Here is a 21,473-nt window from a genome sequence, read left to right on the forward strand (position 1 = left end):
ACATCCAGCAGGCACTGGGGCAGTGAGAGGGGGGATGAGGGCAGAGGGTGGGGTGGGAACCGGGTGGAGTGGAGTTATGGTGGGGGGAGTGGAACAACTGTAATAATCTGAACAATAAAGATTTAATTTTAAATAAATAAATAAAAACTGTAGTACATCTACACAATGGAATACTATGCTGCAGTAAAAAAGAAGGAATTCTTATCATTTGTAACAGCATGGATGGACCTGGAGAGCATTATGCTAAGCGAAATAAGATAGTCAGAGAAAGATACATATCACTTGATCTCACTCATTTGTGGAATATAATGAACAACATAAACTAATGAACAAAAACAGATCCAGAGACAGAAGCATCAATCAGACTGTCAAATCTCAGAGGGAAGGTTGGGGAGGGTGGGGGTAAGACAGGAGAGACTAACCAAAGGACTTGTATGCATGCATATAAGCCTAAGTAAGGGACGCAGACACAATGGGGGTGAGGGCATGAGTGGGGACATGGGGGGATAATGGGGGCATAAGAACACACATGTAATACCTTAATCAATAAAGAAAAAAAAATTCGAAATAAGTAAAACTGTCATTATTTGTAGATGATGACATGATACTGTATATAGAGAACCCTAAAGACTCCATCACAAAACAACTAAAACTGATGAATGAATTCAGTAAAGTATCAGAATACAAAATAAATATCCAGAAATCAGTTACATTTTTATACACTAATAATGAATTATCAGAAAACTAAAAACAATCTCATTCACAGTTGCTTCAAAAAGAATAAAAGAACAAGGAATAAATTTAACCAAGGATGTAAAAGACCTGTACTCAGAAAATTATAAGACACCTAAGAAGGAAATTGAAGAAGGTATAAATAAGTGGAAGCGTATACCATGTTAATGGATAGGTAGAATTAACATCATTAAAATATCTATACTCCCCAAGCAATCTACAGATTCAACACAATACCTATTAAGATACCAATGTCATATTTCACAGAACTAGAAAAAATATTCCAAAAATTTATATGGAACCACAAAAGACCCCAAATAGCAACAGTGATCTTGAGAAATAAAAACAAAGTTGGAGGAATCATGCTACCTGATATCAAACTATACTATAAGGCCACAGTAATCAAACAACATGGTACTGGCACAAAAATAGACATATAGATCAATGGAACAAAACAGAAAGCCCAAAAATAGACCCATGCCTTTAGAGTCAATTAATATTTGACAAAGGAGGCAAAAACATACAAAGGGCTAAAGATAATCTCTCTATATAAAAGGTTAATAATATGATAAGTGCCCAACTGTTCAACTGTTCAATCATTTGACCAGTCGTTATGATGTGCACTGACCACCAAGGGGCAGATGCGCAATGCACAGGCATGGAAACATGGAACAGACTGATGCATCTCAGAAGGAAGGAGGGAGGGGAAGAGGGCAGGAAGAGATTAACCAAAGATCTTATATACATTCTAGAGGCTCAGTGCACAGATTTGTGCACCAGTGAAGTCTCTCTGTCTGGCCTGCGCTCTCTAGCAATCCAAGACCCCTTGGGGGATATTAGACTGCCGGTTTCGGCCTGATCCCCACGGGGCAGGCTGAGGGACCCCACCGGTGCATGAATCCATGCTGCAGGCCTCTAGTCTATTCAATAAATATTGTTGGGTAAATTGGACAGATAAATGCAAAAAAATAAATAAATAAACCAGGCCACCTTCTTACATCATACACAATAATAAACTCAAATGAATTAAAAACTTAATTGTTAAACTTGGAACCATAAAAATCATAGAAGGAGCCCAGCTAGGGTGGCTCAGTGGTTGAGCGTCAACCTATGAATCAGGAGGTTAAGGTTCAATGCCCGGTCAGGGCACATGTCCAGGTAGCAAGCTTGATCCCCAGTGTGGGGCATGCAGGAGGCAGCCAATCAATGATTCTCTCTCATCATTGATGTTTCTATCCCTCTCTCCCTTTCATTTCCTCTCTAAAATCAATAAAAATACATTTTTAAAAAAATCCTAGAAGGAAACATAGGCAGTGAAATCTCTGACATTTCTTGTAGCAATAATTTTTCTGATATAATTCCTCAGCTAAGGGAAACAAAACAACAAGAAAACAAATGGACTACATCAAACTAAAAAGGTTTTGCACAACAAAAGAAACCAGAAACAAAATGAAAAGACAATACATTGAATGGAAGAACATATTCACCAATACATCTGATAAGGGATTAATATCCAAAATTTATAAAAAAATTATAAAAATCAATACACACACAACAACAACAACCCAATTTTAAAATGGGCAAAGGTCTTGAAGAGACACTTCTACAAAGAGGACATACAGATAGCCAACAGACATATGAAAAGATGCTCAAAGTCACTAATCCTCAGTGAAATGCAAATTAAATCCACAATGAGGTATCACCTCACACCTGTCAGAATGGCTATAATGAATAAATCAACAAACAAGTGTTGGTGAGGATGTGGAGAAAAGGGAACCCTTCTGCACTGTTGGTGGGAATGCAAATTGGAGCAGCCACAGTGGAAGCAGTAGGGAGTTACCTCAAAAAATTAAAATGGGACTGCCTTATGAACTATCAATTCCACTTCTGAGAATTTATCCGAAGAAACACAAAACACTAATTCGAAAGAATATATGCACCCCCGATATCACTGCATTATTTACAACAGCGAAGATCTGGAAACAGTCCAAGTGTTGTCCATCAGAAGATGAGTGGATAGAACAGCTATGGTACATTTACACAGTGGAATACTACTCAGCCTAACAAGGAAGAAAAGTTTACCCTTTGCGACAGCATGGATGGACTCGGAGAACATTATGCTAACTGAAATAAGCCAGTTAGAAGACCACAATGATTTCACTCATATGTGGAATCTAATGAACAAACTGAACTAACAATCAAAATAGAGGTAGACTCATAGATAATAGGCAGATGGGGGGGGTGGTAAAGGGATTGAGCAAAAAGGAAAAAAGATAAATAACTCATGGAAACGGACAACAGTGGTTACCATTGGCGGGGGGAGTGAGTGGGTGGAGGCGGAAGAGGATATAAAAGGATAGGGGATAAGTAATGATGAAAAAAATAAAATAAAATAAAATAATAAAGGGGAAAGAAAGGATCCCAGACATGATTCATTATACACTTGGATGATATTAATAAACTTAAATCTTACTTGACAGTTACTGCAGCATAATCCTGTATCACAAGCTGATCCTGCTTTCAGCACACAAAGTTTAGGATCACAACAGCTATCTTGTCCACATTGCTATGAATGAGTGAAATACAAATAAAAATACGTTATAACAATATAAACTTTGGTAGGAGTTATATTTACTGGGCTTTTTAGTTTTGGGAAAGAATATGAATGCTTTCAAAATTCATAGACTTTTACATATCTAAACTATTAAAATACTAAAGTATTTCAGGTCAAAACAGAGTAACTGGAACCCAACTAACTCTTAATCAATTAGAATACTATACAAAATATATGGAACAACTTTTTTCAGAAACTGGATAAAAGTAAGAGAGTAGAAAGGTGGTTACCAGTGCCAGGCAAGTGGGGGGAAAGGGGGAATAGTGATCAAAAAAACCAAAATTATTTAGAAAATGAACTACTAGTTCTGAGAAACTAATATACATCATGATGACTCCAGTTAACTATAATGGACTGTATACTTGAAATTTGGTAGTAGGACAAGCAAAGCATTCTCAGCACTGCACACATAGACACACACACACACAAATGATAACTGTGCTAGGTGATGAATGTTAGTTTGACTGCTGGAATCACGTCACAATGTATACATATATCAAAATACCACGCTGTATACCTTAAATATATACCATTTTTATCTGTCAATTATACCTCAATAAATCTAGGGGGAAAGTGTGTGTAGAATTTAGGCCCACTGCAAAGGTAAAGAAAGTGGTCCCTAAGACTGCCCTTGCATCTTACAGCAATCACCAGTTCATCGGAGTCCCAAAACCACCCTCAATTTTGATCATTTCTTGATAGAACTCACACATTTCACTGACAGCTGTATATTCAAGTTTTGGTTTCTTAGATGGAAAGGATACAAATTAAAATCAACCAAGAGAAAAAGCACCTAGGACAGAATCACAGAGAAGCACTAAACATGGAGTTCCTATTACCTTCAACCCATGGAATCACAGACTTACTACACTCCAAGCATTGATGCGTGACACTTCTTAACTCATTCTTTAAGGCCAGTATAACCCTAATACCAAACCCAGTTTAAGACATTATAAGAAATGAAAATTACAGACCAATATCTCTCATAAGCATGGATGCAAAAACATTCAAAAAAAATTAGTAAATCAAATCCAGCAATGTATAAAAAATATGCATCATAACCAAGTGGGATTTATCAAAGTATGCAAGGCTGGTTCATATTTCAAATACCAATTAATATAATCCATAGAGTTGACATGTTGAAGAAAAAAATCCTATGACCATAATAACTGGTACAGAAAAGGCATCAGATAAAATATAACTCTCGTTTATTATACAAAATGTTAGCAAAACAGGAATAAAGAGAATCTTTCTCAATCTGATAACAAACATCTAAAAAAAATTTACAGCCCTGACCAGTGTTGTTCAGTGGCTGGTTCGTGGACCAAAAGGTTGTGGGTTCAATTCCCAGTCAAGGGCATGAACCTGGGTTGTAGGTTCAATCCCCAGCACCAGTTGGAGCATGTGTAGGAAGCAACTAATTGATGTCTCTTTCACATTGATTTTCTCTCACCCCCCACCCCACCGCCTCCCTTTTACTTTAAAAATAAAATAAAATACATGGGAGAAAATATCCTCAGGTGAGGATTATAAACTACAACAACTAAAATGTCTATAGCTAACATCACACTTATGGTGAGATAAGGCTATTAGACTGGGAACAAGGCCAAGATGCCCCGTCTCACTACCCCTGTCATAATCCTAATCTTAATCCTATATAATAAAAGCCTAATATGCTAAGTGTCTAATCGTCTGTTGGCCGTTCAACCAATCAAAGCTTAATATGCTAATGATATGCTAAAGCTGCTCAACCACTCGCTATGACATGTACTGACCACCAAGAGGCAGACAGTCAACCAGTCAACCAGTTGCTGTGATGTGCACTGACCACCAGGGGGCAGACGCTCCACCCGGTAGGTTAGCTTGCTTCTGGGGTCCAGCCAATCGAGACTGAGCAAGATGGGCGGACACACCCTAAAGCCTCCTGCAGTCCCTTCCTGGCCCTGATCGTACACCAGTGGGGTCCCTTGGCCTGGCCTGTCCCCTCTCACAATCCAGAACCCCTTGGGGAATGTTGGAGAGCTGGTTTCGGCCCAATCCTGCAGGCCAGGCCGAGGGCCCCCACTGGTACATGAATTTGTGCACCATGCCTCTAGTGCAATAATAAAACAAAATAAATGTTTGAAAAAATACATGTTAGAAAGAAAGAAGCAAAATTGTTGTGTCTATACATGCAAAGAAAATTCCAAATAATCAGCCAAACAACAAAAACTTCCCATGACTAATAAGTGATGATATCAAGGTTGCTGGATACCAAAGTTAATACACAAAATTCAACTGTTCTTGTGTAAAGAAGCAATTAAAAAATGGAACTTTGAAATAAAAAATACAATTTCATTTACATGACCACCAAAACAATGAAGTTCTTGGGAATAGTTCTAACAAAATTTTACAGGATCTATACAAGAAAAACTACAAAACTATGATAAAAGAAATCAAAGAAAATATAAATAAATAGAGATATATTTCATGTTCATGGATAGGAAAACTCAGTATTATTAAGTTGTCAGTTCTTCCCAACCTGATCTAGAGATTAAATGTAATTCCAATTAAAATGCCAGCAAGATGACAAACTGACTCTAAAGTTTTATGAAGAGGCAAAAGAACCACAAGAGTCAATACAATACAGATGAAGAAAAAAGAGGAGGAGGAGGAGGAGGAGGAGGGAGAGAAAAATGGAAAGACTGACAATACCCAATTTCAAAACTTATTATAAACTGAACTAATGATTATATGGTATTCACAAAAGAATAAACAAGGATATAATTTAAACAAAATACAGACCCAAGAAATAGACTGAGATAATAAGATCTTTGACAGTGGTGCAATTACAATTCAATAGAGAATAGTCTTTTCAATAAATGGTGCTAGACAACTGGACATCCACATGGAAAATAATAACTCTACACACTGTCCCTATACCTTTCATACATATGCACGCACACGCGCGCGCGCGCACACACACACACACACACACACACACCTTCAAAATGCATCATAAACCTAAATGTAAAATGCAAAACTATAAAGATTCTAGAAGGGCAGATTTAAGGGTATAGATCTAATGTTAAGTACTTTTCCACAATGTAAAAAAATAAATAGGAATAACATCAATCTTAAACAAATTCTTTCGCAATCTCCTTGTGAAAACAAGCACCATAATCCTAAGGAAATATTGGCTAATTAAATCTAGCTAATGAGCTAGGTAGATCAAAATCCAAGTGGAGCTAATCTCAGTAATGCATGATTGGGTTAGCATTCAAAACCAACTGGTGAAATGCACTAGATCAATAGGGAAAAAAGGAGAAAATGCATATGATCAGCCCAATAGACACAGAAATAAGACATTTAACAAAGTTCAACACTAATTTTTGGCTCAAAGCTCTCAGCTAACTACAAACAGAAGGAAACTTCCTGAAGATGACAGAGGGCATCTGTTAAATAAAAAAAAAAGTTATATCTAACATTATATTAAGTGGTGAAAATCAGAAAGCTTTCTCCATAAAAATAAGAACAAAACAAGGAAGACTATTCTCAGTACATCTAACCAACACTACATCCAAGGTGGACTCACAAAGTCAACAGTGTTTTTACACTAGCAATGGTTAAATAAAAATATTAATACTATCAAAACCAGTAAACTACACAAAAACTAAACAAATTAAAGAACTTACACAATTCATCACCAGGAAGACCAACACTCTACTTTAAAAATGGACAAAAGACCTAAATAGACACTTCTCCAAGGAGGACATACAGATAGCCAGTAGACATGTGAAAAATTGCTCAGCATCACTAATCATCAGAGGAAGGCACATTAAAGCCACAATGAGATATCAACTCACACCTGACAGAATAGCGACCATCAATAAACTAATAAACAAGTGTTGGTGAGGATGTGGAGAAAAGAGAAAACCCATGCACTACTGGTGGGGATGCAGACTGGTACAACCACTGTGGAAAACAGTATGGAGTCACCTCAAAAAATTAAAAATGGAACTGCCTTTTGACCTCGTGATCCCACTTCTGGAAATATAGCCTAAGAAACCTTAAACACTAATTTGAAAGAATATATACATCTTTATGTTCATTGCCAAGCTATTTACAATAGCTAAGATCTGGAAGCAGCCCAAGTTCCCATTCGTAGATGAATGGATTAAAAAGAAAAGCTGTGGTACGTTTACACAATGGACTACTACACAGCAGTAAAAAAAAGAAGTAACTCACCTTTTTCAACAGCATGGAGGACCTGGAGATAATTATGCTAAGTGAAATAAGCAAGTCAGAGAAAGGTAAAATACCTTATGATTTTACTTATATGTGGAATTTAATGAACAAAAAAACTAACAAACAAAATACAAACATACTCATAAACACAGAGAACAAACTGACAGCTTTCAGAGGGGAGGTGGGCTGGGAGGGTTAGGTTAAAAAGGTGAAGGGAATAAGCAAAAAACTAAAACAAAAAACACAGACACAGAGAATAGTGTGGTGATCATCAGAGGGAAAAGGAAGTGGGTAGTGGTAGACGAGGGTAAAGGGGGGATAAAAGGAGACGAGACTATGAGTGGTGAACACACACTACAATATACAGATGATGTATTACAGAATTATACAGTTGAAACCTATATAATTTTATTAACCAATTTCATCTCTATAAAATCAATAAAATCATGTTTTTAAAAAGAAGAAGACCTAAATTTAACACCATGTGCATAGATAGACTCAATATTGCTAAGAAAGTAATTCCAGAAAATTGATGTATGGATGCAACACAATTCCAATCAAAGTCCCTACATTCACATGCTGATTCTATAATTTCTGTGGAAATACAAAGGTACTAGAATAGTAAAGCTATCTTTGAAAAGACAAGTAAAGTTGGATGATTTACACTGTGGTTTCAAGACTTACTATAAAAGTACATTAATTAAGAGAGTGTGGAATTGGCATAATAATGGACATATTTTAAAAAACAAAACAAATTCAGGGATAGATACATATGGGTGGTAACTTATTTTCATAAGGTGTTAAGATAAAACAATGGTGAAAGATAGTTACTTTAACAAACACTACTAGAAAAAAAACTATATTCACATCGAGGATAATGAATGTTAACCGAAATCTCACAAACATAAAATAACCAATGGACATAAGACACTGGGGGATAGGGGAGGCTAGGGGACTGTCTAGGGCGGGGGGAAAGAATGGACACATATGTAATAACCTTTGTAATAAAAAATTTAAAAAAAAAAAACTCAAATGTATCACAGGCTAAATTTAAAAGTTATAACTATATAACTTCTAGCAGAAAACATAGAAAATATTTATTACCTTGGGTAAACAAAGATTTATTAAAATAGAAAAAGCATGGCCATAGCAGAAAAAGTTATAAATTGGACTTTATAAAAAATAAGTAATGCCTGCTATTCAAAGGCTTGGTTAAGAAACTGAATGAGTAATCCATAGATTGAAAACAAATATTTTTAATATACATGTCTGACAAAGAACTGGTATCCAGCCTATACAAAGAACTCTTAAAAGTTGATAATAAAAAAATAAGTAACTTCATTTTTAAAACTGGCCAAGTATTTAAACATATTATTCAAACAACAAGTGGCCAATAAGGACATGAAAACATGATCAACATTATTAGTGTCATCAAGGAAATACAAATCAAAATCATTGGAATAGCTAAAATTTAAAGGCTGCAATATCAATTTCTGATGAGGATGTGGAGGCAGTTTCAAAACTGCTGATAGGATTATAAAATGATACAGCCACTTTGGAAGATAGTTTGGAAGTTTCTCATAAAAAAATACTTATTATATGACCCAGCAATTATTTTAGAGTTCATAATAAAGGCCCAATACTGTTAACAATTCAATGGCCATTATTAAATGGATGGAAAAACAAATGGTTGTATATCCAAACAATGAAGTATAACTCAAAATAAAAAGGAAAGACTATTATGACAGAAAACAATGTAGCTGAATCTCAAAAATACTGTATTGAAAGGAAGAAGCTAGACACAAAGAATATGTGTTGTATCATTTCTTTCATATGATTTTGTTGTTGTTGTTAAGCCTCACCCAATAATATTTTTTTCCATTGATTTTTTTAGAGAGAGATGAAGGAAGAAAGGGAACAGGAGAGAAAGAAGCATCAATGTGAGAGAGACACATGGATTGGTTGCCTCCCATACAAGCCCTGACCAGGGCCAGGTATCAAACCTGCAACACAGGTACATGCCCTTGAGCAAGAATTGAACCCAAGACCCTTTCATGTGCAGGCCGATGCTCTAGCCACTAAGCAAACTGGCCAGGACTCATATGACTTTCTTAATCAGGCAAAACTGACACAATCAGAAGTGGTCTGAAGATGAGAACAGGTGGAAATTACTGTAACTTTTGACCAAGTTTGGGGTATAATGAAAGAAATCTGCACCAGTGCTTACATACATTTGTCGAAAATCATCAATCTGTGTATTTAAAATGAGTAAATTTTATCGTATGTAGATTATGCTCCAATAAAAATAATTTGAAAATAAAGAAAGAATAAAGAGAGAAAACTTGTTCTACCAAATGGTAAAACATAATACCAAAAAAGGCACAGTAATTAAAACAATATGATATATGCACAAGTATATTCAAACTCATATATATATATATCAAACCCTAATATTATTTGCGTCTATTTATTTTGTAATAATAGAAATTTATGACATCTGTTATGTTGTTCAAATACTTCATTGTCTAGAATCATTATATCCTGGAACTTTTGCATTCATAGTTTCAGGATATCCCATCAAAATCTCCCAATTGTTCAGATTGTAATATTAACACAGACCTCTCTTACCATAATTCTAGTTCCATTGTGAAGTCAGACCCTAAAGGATACTTGATAGTTCATTATCACATTAATATTCAATAAGACATTTATAAAATGTCCAAAGGTTAAGCATAGGTTTGGAAAGATCTTATATATTTAGTCTGGAACTAAAAACCTCATTCTAAACTCCCATTTGTCCCATCAGCATTAATTTTTTTGGAGTACATTTTATATTTGTTCAAAACTTTTTCATCTATAAAACCTAGTATAATCTTGCATGTATTTCAACCTTAATTTTACAAAGAGATTAACTGCAACAATAAATGTACTAATCAATTTTCCCAGTTATCAGACTTACATCCTCAGTACCACAGTCACAAACTTCAGGGTTTTCCACTTTGCCGTTGCCACAGACTGCTTTTTGACGCACTTGCATTTGTGGCTTATTCTGAAGACATTTGGCACCCATATTTAAAATGAAACTTTTAAAGTCACTCAAACTGCAATTGCTAAAAGTCTTCACACCACTGGACTGCCTAAAGATGAATCCGTATAATGTTGTTGGCAGCATACTCTTGAAAACAAAACTCTGTATTATATAAATTAATTTCAAAATGTAAAATTCAATAAAAAATTATAAATGTTCATAACGAAAGCTTAGAGGCCAAAATCATTCTTGAGGAAATCATATGATTTATTCACTGGAACACATGTCCTTATGAAAACAAAATTAAGTGCAACTCAATAGCAAAAACAAACAAGGGACTAGACAAGGGATAAAGGCTTAAAGAGACATTTTTCTAAAGAAGACATATGAATGGCCAAACAACATGTATATGAAAAGGTGCACAAAATCACTAAATATCAGAGAAATGCAAGTCCAAACCACAATGAGATATCACCTCACACATGTCAGAATGGCTAATTTTTTTTTAAAAAATAGTAAGTGCTGGCAAGGTTGTAAAGAAATTGAAACCCGGGAACACTATTGATGGGAATGTAAACTGGCATTGCTGCTACAAAAAGCAGTAGAGAGGTTCCTCAAAAAATTAAAAATATAGCAACCCATATGATCAAAAATTCCCACTTCTGGGTATATATATCAAAATCGCCTAGTATGACTATATTACTGGCAATCTCCCACTTTATGTCCATCCGTTTGCTTTAGTTATTTAGGTGCTCCTATCTTGGGTACATAAACGTTTACAAGGGTTTTATCCTCTTGTTGGATTATTCCCTTAGTCATTATGTTCTCATTTATAGCCTTTGTTGTAAAGTCTATTTTGTCTAATAATGTATCTTGCAGATTGGATTGGTTATCTTTGACTGTTCTTAATGGTACATCTCCCTCCATGCGCCTCTTACACTGAATATTTCCTGTTTATATTTCATAGTACTTGGTCCATTTATAGCTAATGTGTGCTATAAGTAAACCCTATATTTGTGCTTCAAATGTTTAAAACAAAATAAACATAATAAATAAATCTTAGTATTTAAAAACTTACACAGCCTCTGCATTCATTACACAAATGGCTCCTGAACACTGGCACTTCTTTGGGTCATCATATGATATGCCCAGATTGAGTCCCACCATCTGGGTAACAATTACTGAAAATGCCTCCAAAGTTATCTCCTCAGAATACTGCATTAAAAACAAAGAAAATGAAAATTAAAGACAATTCATTGAAGGGTGTTAAAAATAACATTTTTTTTAATTCTGAACATTTTTATTGTTCTATCAAGTACTACTTTAAGAATAGGTAAATACAGTTCCTTGGACAGGTGAGAAGCGGAAGCTCTTCTTATGCAATTTTATTGAGATACTAGAGGCCCGGTGCATGACATTTGTACACTAGGGGGAGAGAGGGTTCCTCAGCCCAGCCTGCACCCTTTCAGAGTCTGGAAGCCCTCAGGGGATGTCTGACTGATGGCTTAGGCCCGCTCCCGCAGCCGCAGAGATGGGAGAGGCTCCTGACGCTGCCATGCTCGCCAGCCATCAGCCTGGCTTCTGGCTGAGTGGTGGTCCCCCTGTGGGAGCACACTGACCACCTGGGGGCAGCTCCTGCATTGATTGTCTGCCCCCTGGTGGTCAGTGTATGTCATAGCGACCAGTTGTTCTGATGTTTGATCAATTTGCATATTACCCTTTTATTATACAGGATAAGCATATTGAGTTAGTGCCAAGCTTCACCCTAATTAAACATTTGCATAATTAACATAATAAGTATATAAAAGGGCTGTTTTTACATTATATTTTGGCTATTTGAACCATGATCTTCAAGTTACCTAATTTCTTATGACAGCTCTCATGTACACTTAAAATAGTCCACATAATATTCCACCTCTGAGCTCATGAAGTGCCCACATAACAAAGTACTGCATTTAAGGATGATATCTGCTTCCTTCTATTATTCTCAATGACATAGGAACTGTTGTCAAGAGAAACCACATTCTTGGATTAGACTTTGCATATATTTAACAAGTGCACATATAACTTCCTTGCCAAGGAGAATAGGACACTTAGTGCTGTTTTTGTTATCATTTCTGGAGGGTATAAGGTAAATATTTCATTAAGTTTTAACTTGCATCTCATATATTTTTGACAAATTGGCTATCTTTTTGTGTGATGTATTTATTCAAGTATCTTGTCCATTTTCTATTGCATTTGTCTTTTTATTGATTTCTGCAAGCATTTTATGTATTCTGTATATGAGTCATTCTTAGTCATGCACTGCTAATACTTTCTCTACTCTGTGGCTTGTCTTTTCACTCTCTTAATGTCTTTTCATGAACAAAATTTCCCTAATTTGATGTGGTCCAATGCACCCAACGTTTCCTTTATCATTAGTGTTTTTTCTGTCTACTTTAAGAAAACTTTCCCTATGCCAATAGTCATGAAGCTATGTTCCTTTTTTACCTTCCAAGGCTTTATTGTTTAATTTTACATATAGATCTACAATCTACCTAAGTTTTATATTTTGAATAGCAGTGAAATTACATTTATCAAAAAGACTATCCCCTATTATCAGACTTTTGGTGCTTATCACATTGCAGTATACTGATGTCAAATTATATAGTACACCTGAAACTTATAAATATAATGTAATATACCAATATTAGCTCAATAAAAAAATATTGTCCACTAGTAAGTACATGACAATCATCTTTGTAAAAATTTTATTACAGCCCTAGCCAGTCTTGCTCAATGCATGGAGCATCAGCCAACAGACCAAAGGGTCCAGGGTTTGATTCCGGTCAAGGGCACATACCTTGGTTGCAGGCTCCTCCCTAGCCCAGGCCTGGGTCAGGGTACATGCAGGAGGCAATCAATTAATGTCTTTCTCCCACATCATTATTTCTCTCTGTCTTTCCCTCTCTCTTCCATTCTCTCTAAAAATCAATGAAAAAATATCCTCAAGTGAGGATTTTTTTTAAAAAATGAGTATATGCCTATCATTTGTCTATTTCTAAACTTTCTATTCTAATCCATTGGTCTATTTATTTGTCTACTGCTGTCTTAATCACTGAAGCTTTATGGTAAATGAGTCTTACTATCAATTACAGTATGGCCCTTTGCTGTGATATTCATCAAGATTATCTTAGCCATCTTGAAGGGGAGAGCGGCTGATCCTACAGCCACAATGCCCAGGGACCAGCTGCCTTGGCTGTGAATACACAAACACCAATTTGGGGTCAGGATAGCCCTCAAATGTTGAAGGGGTTTCACAGGGCTGCGGGCAGTGGGGGACTTTATATCTAAGATCATAGCCATGGGAGACTGCACCCAGAAAGAAAACCTGAAGTTCTATATCGGCCGTACAGTGCTGGGGGGAGAAAGACAGAAGGCAGCGCAGTTGCTCTATCTTTATAACTTCCTTGCTCTTACTTGCTAAACCCGGTGCATCTGACCTTTCAATTAAAAACATTCACCAAGACTGCAGGAGAAGGTGATTTTTGTGAAAACTGGGGAGCAGAATAGGGAGAGATGTGTAGGAAGCCAGCTCTGGGAGAGTCCGTCCCTTCAGTCCTGAACAGACATTTTTCTCCTGAAGACCAGGCTCCTCTTTAGCAGCACAGCCTCGCCCAGTCTTGAGCACAGCAGGGAAAGGAAGATCTAAATACCCACAGGGAGCAATGGGAGACTGAGTTGAGGGGCCATTCGGTCCTGGAAACTAATACAAAAACACTGCCACCTAGGGGCCATGTCAGAAATAGACGCTTGTGTAAATACGACTAAAAGCAGGCAGAAAAACAAAGTGGGCAGATTGATTTCACCTGCTTAAAACCAAGCTTGTGGCGTATGACACAGAGGAGCGGTGGATAGCTGAGAACTTCAACACTGTGCTGACTACATGACAGGAAACTGAGATGTGGCAGGCAGAACAGTAGAAAAGGGTCTTAAACCTGCCCCCATGGGACACTGAAGCTCTGCTGAACTTCACTACTTCACTTTTTTATTTGTTATCTTTTACTTATGAAACTAAAATTTTTTTTCACTTTATTTTTTTATTATTATTATACTTTTTACCATTTTTTTAAATGTTTTGGATTAGGGTTCTACATTCTAGACTTATTTTTATTTCTTTTATCATTATCTTACTCTACCTCATTTTTTCCTTTATGCCAACACTTTCTTCCTCACTTTTCCTATTTTCATCCTGTTTCTCTTCTCCTGTTCTTGCTTTAGTGTTTCTCTATCCTTTCTTTTTACTCCCTGTTAAAAATTGATCTTCTTTATCTGCTTTACTGATGCACTGCTATTAAAGTATTCTCTGTTGGCCTACTCATATATCTCATTTCTTCTCCCCTGCTCCAAGTCCATGCACACTTCTCTTTCTTCACTAGCCAAATATTTTTTCTCTCTTTCTTGTTGTTTGTTTGTCTGTTAGTCTATTTTTTGTTGGTTTTGGTTTTGGTTTATTTTATGATTTTGTTTTTCCTCTCCTCACTTGTTCTCATCTCCTACTAATAGCTTAATTCAGGGGTGGGCAAACTTTTTGACTCAAGGGCCACAATGGGTTCTTAAACTGGACCGAAGGGCCGGAACAAAAGCATGGATGGAGCGTTTGTGTGAACTAATATAAGTTCAAAGTAAACATCATTACATAAAAGGGTACGGTCTTTTTTTTCAATAGTTTTATTCATTTCAAACAGGCCGGGTCCGGTCCGCGGGCCGTAGTTTGCCCACGGCTGGCTTAATTAGTTTCAATCACCAACTCAGGCCTATCGGCTCTCTATTCTCCTTTTCCAAAAATAGATAAATACATACATGGATAGATAGATATATTAAAAAAAGGAAACATTTTTTATATATTTTTTCTTTTTTTCAATTATTATTTTCTACTTTTTTTTTTTAGTATTTTCTTTCTTTTCTTCTTATAAACTCATTCTCTTTCTATCCCCTCTAAACTGAATCCTGGCCATTTCCCCATTCACTCAATTCCTTAACCTTATCTTTTGGAAATAAGCTCTGCCTCTTCAGATTCAGCTTCCCTCCCTTTTTGGGTGCTTATTGTTTGCATTTTTTGGATTAGTTGTTGGTTTTTTGGAGTTTTCTCCCCATATACATTTATATTTTTCCCTTCCTTTGTTCTTCTTTTTCACTTCTCTCTTACATTTTTTCCTTTCCCCTACTTCTCTTTTCTCTGGTGGTCACCTTTATTTAGGATTATTGATTTCATGAGTACATTCATGTTTTGTGCCCTATGAGCTGTGTCTTGGCAAGTTGTATTTTGTGCCTTTAAGTCAAAGTGGTAGAAAGTGAACCACATACATAGCCAGACACCCTGAGAGGAGCAAAAATGGGGAAACAAAAAACAGCCCCATACAGAAGAAAAGGAGGATTCACTGGAAAAGGAAGTAAATGAAATGGAGGCAAGCAACCTGTCAGAGAACGAATTTAGAACAATGGTCATAAGGATGCTGAAAAGGATAGAAGACAAATTCAACAACATGTGTAAGAACCAAGAGGAAATGAAGAACCAAGAAGAAATGAAAAATGACAAAGCTGAAATAAAGAACACAATAGAAAGCATCAACAGTAGACTAGAAGAAGATGAGGACTACATCAGTGAGCTACAAGACAAGATAGGAAAAAATACCCAAGCAGAGCAGAAACTAGAAAAAATAAAAATAAAAAACAGGAGGAGAGCGTAAGGGAACTTTGGGACAACAAAAAAAACAAAACAACATCTGAATAGTAGGAGTGCCAGAAGGAGAGGAAACTGAACAAGGAATAGAAAACATGTTTGAAGAAATAATGACAGAAAACTTCCCTGATTTGGGGAAGAAAAACTCACAGAAGTCCAAGAAACTTAGAGTCCCAAACAAGATGAATCCACAAAGACCAACACCAAGACACATTATAATTAAATTGGCAAACACCAACGACATAGTAAGAATCTTAAATGCTGCCACAGAGAGACAGAAAGATACCTACAAGAGATCTCCCATCAGACTATCAACTGTTATTTCAACAGAAACACATCAAGCCAGAAGAGAATGGAATGAAATACACAAACTCATGCAAAGCAAGGGTCTGAATCCAAGAATACTGTACCCAGTAAGGCTATCAATCAAAGTTGAAGGTGAAATCAGGAGCTTCACAGACAAAAAAGGACTAAGGGGTTTATTACCACCAACCCAGCAATGCAAAAAATGCTACAGGGTCTGCTGTAAAAAGAAGAAATAGGGCCATAACCGGTTTGGCTCGGATAGAACATCGGCCTGTGGACTGAAGGGGCCCAGGTTCAATTCCGGTCAAGGGCATGTACCTTCTAAGGGGAGGAATTCAACAAGAAGATATAACTCTGGTAAACACATATGCACCCAATATAGGAGGACCAAAATACAATTAAAAAAAAAAAAACTTCTGGAGAATGTCAAGGGAGAGATTAACAGTAATACAGTCACAATAGGGGACTTTCATACCCCACTAACACCACTGGATAAATCCTCTCTAAACAAAAAATCACATAGAAACAGCAATCCTAAATGACTCACTAGATCAGATGGAATTAATTGACATCTTCAGAACATTTCACTCCAAAGCCACAGAATATATATTCTTCTCAAGTGCACATGGGTCATTTCCAAAGATAGACCATATATTGAGACACAGACAAAGTCTCTTCAAATTCAAGAAGATGGAAATCATATCAAGCATCTTCTCATCACAATGGCATAATATTAGAAATAAACTATAATAAAAACAATTTAAAAAATCAAACACTTGGAGGCTAAATAGCATGCTATTAAACAATGATTGGATTATCAAAGAGATCAAAAGAGAAATAAAAAGCATCCTGGTAACAAACAACAATGAAAACACAACAATCCAAAAGCTATGGGACACAGTGAAAGCAGTCTTGAGAGGGAAGTTCATAGCTCTCCAGGCCTACCTCAAAAAACAAGAAACAATGATAACAAATTATCTAACCCTACAACTCAAAGAGTTAAAGAGCAACAAGAAAAGCCCAGTGTAAGCAGAAGGAAGGAGATAATAAAGATCAGAGCAAAAATAAATGATAGAGACAAAAAAAAATACAAAAGATCAAAGAAACCAAGAGATGGTTCTTTGAAAGAATACACAAGATTGATGAACCTCTAGCCAGGCTCTCCAAGAAGCAGAGAGAGGCCCAAGTAAACAAAATCAGAAATGAAAAGGTGAAGTAACAATCAATCCCACAGAAATACAAGGGATTATAAAAAAAATACTTTGAGCAATTCTATTCCAACAAACTGGACAACCTAGATGAAATGGACATATTCTTAGAAAAATACAAGCTCCCAAAACTTAATCAGGAAGTATCAAAAAACCAGATTAGGAAATTGAAGCAATAATCAAAAATCTTCCGGCAAAAAAAAAAAAAGCCCGGGGCCAGACAGCTTTACAGGGGAGTTCTACCAAGCATTCAAAGAACAAAAACCTATCCTCAGACTATTGCAAAAAATTCAAGAGGAAGGCACACATCCAAGATCTTTCTATGAAGCCAGCATTACCCTAATTCCAAAACCAGATAATGACACCACAAAAAAAGAGAACTACAGGCCAATATCCTTCAACATAGATGCTAAAATCCTCAACAAAATTCTAGCAAATCAGATCCAGCATTACATTAGAAAGATCATACACCATGTCCAAATGGGTTTTATTCCAGGGATGCAAAGATAGTACAATACCCACTAGTCAATAAATGTGATACATCACATAAACAAATTGAAAGACAAAAATCACATAATCATAGCAATTGGTGCAGAAAAAGCATATGACAAAATCCAACATTCTTTCTTTATAAAAACTCTCAGCAAGGTGAGAATAAAGGGATCACACTTCAACATAATAAAAGCCTTATATGACAAACCTACAGCCGACACCATACTCCCCTTACAACAGAAACAAGACAGGGATGCCCACTTTCACCACTCCTGTTTGATATAGTATTGGAAGTGTTAATCAAGTGATCAGACAAGAAGAAAAAATAAAAAGCAACCAAATTGGAAAAGAAGAAGTAAAACTGCCCTTACTTGCAGATGACATGATACTGTACATTGAAAACCCCAAAAATTCCATCAAAAACTATTAGACTTAATAAATGAATTCGGCAATGTAACTGGATACAAAATTAACACCCAGAAATCTATGGCCTTTTTATACGCCAATAATGAACTCACAGAAAGAGAAAGTAAAAAACAATCCCATTTACCATTGCACCAAAAAAATTAAGATACCTAGGAATAAACTTAATTAAGGAGGCAGAAGACCTGTACTCAGTAAACTACAGGATATTGAAAAAAGAGACAGCGGAAGACATAAACAAATGGAAGAACATACCATGTTCATGGATTGGTAGAATCAACATCATTAAAATGTTCATACTACCCAAAGCAATCTATAGATTCAATGCAATCCCCATTAAAATACCAACGACATATTTCAAAGTCCTAGGGCAAACTCTCCAAAAATTCACCTGGAATAAAAAAGGACCCCGAATAGCTGCAGCAATCTTGAGAATGAAGAAAAATGTTGGAGGGATTACAATACCAGATATCAAGCTATCTTACCAAACCATGGTTCTCAAATCTGCCTGGTACTTGCACAAGAACAGACATATAGACCAATGGAACAGAACAGAGAACCCAGAAATTGACTCAAGCCATTATGCTTAATTAATATTTGACAAAGGAGGCAAGACCATACAATGGAGTCAAGACAGTCTCTTCAATAAATGGTGTTGGGAAGGTTGGTCAGTAACATGCAAAAAAAAAAAAAATGAAACTAGATCACCAACTTACACCATATACAAAAAAAAACCCAAACAAACAAACAAAAAACCTCAAAATGCCTAAAGGACTTAAATGTAAAACGGGAAACCATAAATATCCTACAAGACTCCATAAGCAGCAAAATAGCAGACATATGTCGTAGCAATATCTTTACTGATACAGCTCTTAGGGCAATGGAAACTAAAGAGAAAATGAGGCAATTGTCTTCATATGTCATTTTAAACAGCAGATTCAAGAAAGGCCACAATGAAGAATGGGTACCACCCCTTTAAAGAAGCTTCCTTGAAGTTACAAATGTTATTTCTGCTAAGATAGAAAGATCTGAAAACTAGGACTTTATACCTAGCCAAATTATCAATCAGATATGATGGGCAAGCAAAGATATTTTCATTAATAAAATAACTCAATGTTTACCATTTATTCACACTATTTTTAAAAAACCTCAAGAGTTATTCCAGAAAAAGAGCAAACAATTCCAAGGAAAGAAAGAGGAGGTTTAATTTTCCGTGGCAGGTTTTGCGCATAGAAGATAGAAAAAAATTAAGAAGCTGTTAGACCCTGATGCCTAAAAGATCCTCGTCTGTCAAAGCTCTTTGCTAGTATCTATATATATAAAAGCCTAAGTGACCATTCAACTGTTTGACCATTCGACTGATAGCTATGACACACACTGACTACCAGGGGCATAGGCATGGAAACATGGAACAGACTGATGAATCTCAGAGGGAAGAAGAAAAGGGGAAAGGGCAGGAAGAGATTAACCAAAGATCTTTTATGCATACTAGAGGCATGGTGCACGGATTCATGCACCAGTGGGGTCCCTCAGCCTGGCCTGCAGGGATCGGGCCAAAACTGGCAGTCCGACATCCCCCAATAGGTCCCGGATTGCGAGAGGGTGCAGGCCAGGCCAAGGGACCCCACTGGTGCACAAATCCATGCACTGGGCCTCTAGAAATAATATACTTTTTATTCACTCAATAGTTATTATTATTTATATGTTCAAAACACTGTAAAATCCTATCTATTGGTTTAATTATTAAATCAACCTGTATATAAAATACTAAAGTTCTATAGACAATGGATATGAGAAGTGTACAGTTATTTTACATCTCTTATTTTTCATAGCACATAATAAATGGACTTGTCTAAAGTAAATGGGTACTGCTTAAATAGTAAAATATAAATAGCAAAAATATAAATATTAAAAAGCATATGTATAATATGCATTATATAATATGTATATATACATATAATAGGTAATACTGTATTTTTAAAAAATATATATTTTATTGATTTTTTACAGAGAGGAAGGGAGAGAGATAGAGAGTTAGAAACTTTGATGAGAGAAAAACATCAATCAGCTGCCTCCCACACATCTCCCACTGGGGATGTGCCTGTAACTCAGGTACATGCCCTTGAGGTTTGACTAAGTGGATAGAGCATTTGGCCTGTGGACTCAAGGGTCGCAGGACTCAGGTTCGATTCCGGTCAAGGTCATATACCTTGGTTGCAGGCACATACTTGCTGAGTAGTATCTTATTATTCTATATAATAAAAGGGTAATATGCAAATTGACCAAATGGCAGAACGACCGGTCTCTATGACGCGCACTGACCAGCAGGGGGCAGATGCTCAATGCAGGAGCTTCCCCCTGGTGATCAGTGCACTCCCACAATGGGGGGCGCCACTCAGCCAGAAGCTGGGCTCATAGCTGGCAAGTGCAGCAGTGGTGGCGGGAGCCTCTCCCGCCTCCACAGCAGCACTAAGGACCCCTCGGAGGATGTCTGATTGCCAGCTTAGGTCCAGGCCTAACCCAGCAAGCAGACATCCCCCCAGGGGTTCCGGACTGCAAGGGCTGAGGGACCCCCCCACTCCAATGCACAAATGTCATGCACTGGGCATCTAGTATATATAATAGAGTGGGCTAAATATGTATCGTGATTGCTTCCTGAATGTGAAGAGACCAGATTATATGAATTTCCTTATACATTCTCATATGTACTTTTAAAAATTG

The 21,473-nt window shown here is 36.5% G+C and overlaps 1 protein-coding gene across 1 annotated transcript in view; it reads right to left on the reverse strand.

Annotated features, from left to right (window-relative positions):
* The window catches only part of ADAM32 (ADAM metallopeptidase domain 32), a gene marked incomplete at its 3' end in the record, with an annotated part of 79,166 nt that overhangs the window by 25,845 nt on the left and 31,848 nt on the right, over window positions 1–21,473 (reverse strand). Inside the window, exons 11-13 of the mRNA XM_006765558.2 lie at window positions 11,680–11,816; window positions 10,533–10,710; window positions 3,206–3,298 (exon numbers count right to left, since the gene is read on the reverse strand). Of these exons, the coding sequence (XP_006765621.2) occupies window positions 3,206–3,298; window positions 10,533–10,710; window positions 11,680–11,816 (408 nt within the window). The remainder of the gene's footprint in view (window positions 1–3,205; window positions 3,299–10,532; window positions 10,711–11,679; window positions 11,817–21,473) is intronic.

Source organism: Myotis davidii, unplaced genomic scaffold, assembly GCF_000327345.1.
Source record: "Myotis davidii unplaced genomic scaffold, ASM32734v1 scaffold93, whole genome shotgun sequence".
Taxonomy (NCBI): domain Eukaryota; kingdom Metazoa; phylum Chordata; class Mammalia; order Chiroptera; family Vespertilionidae; genus Myotis; species Myotis davidii.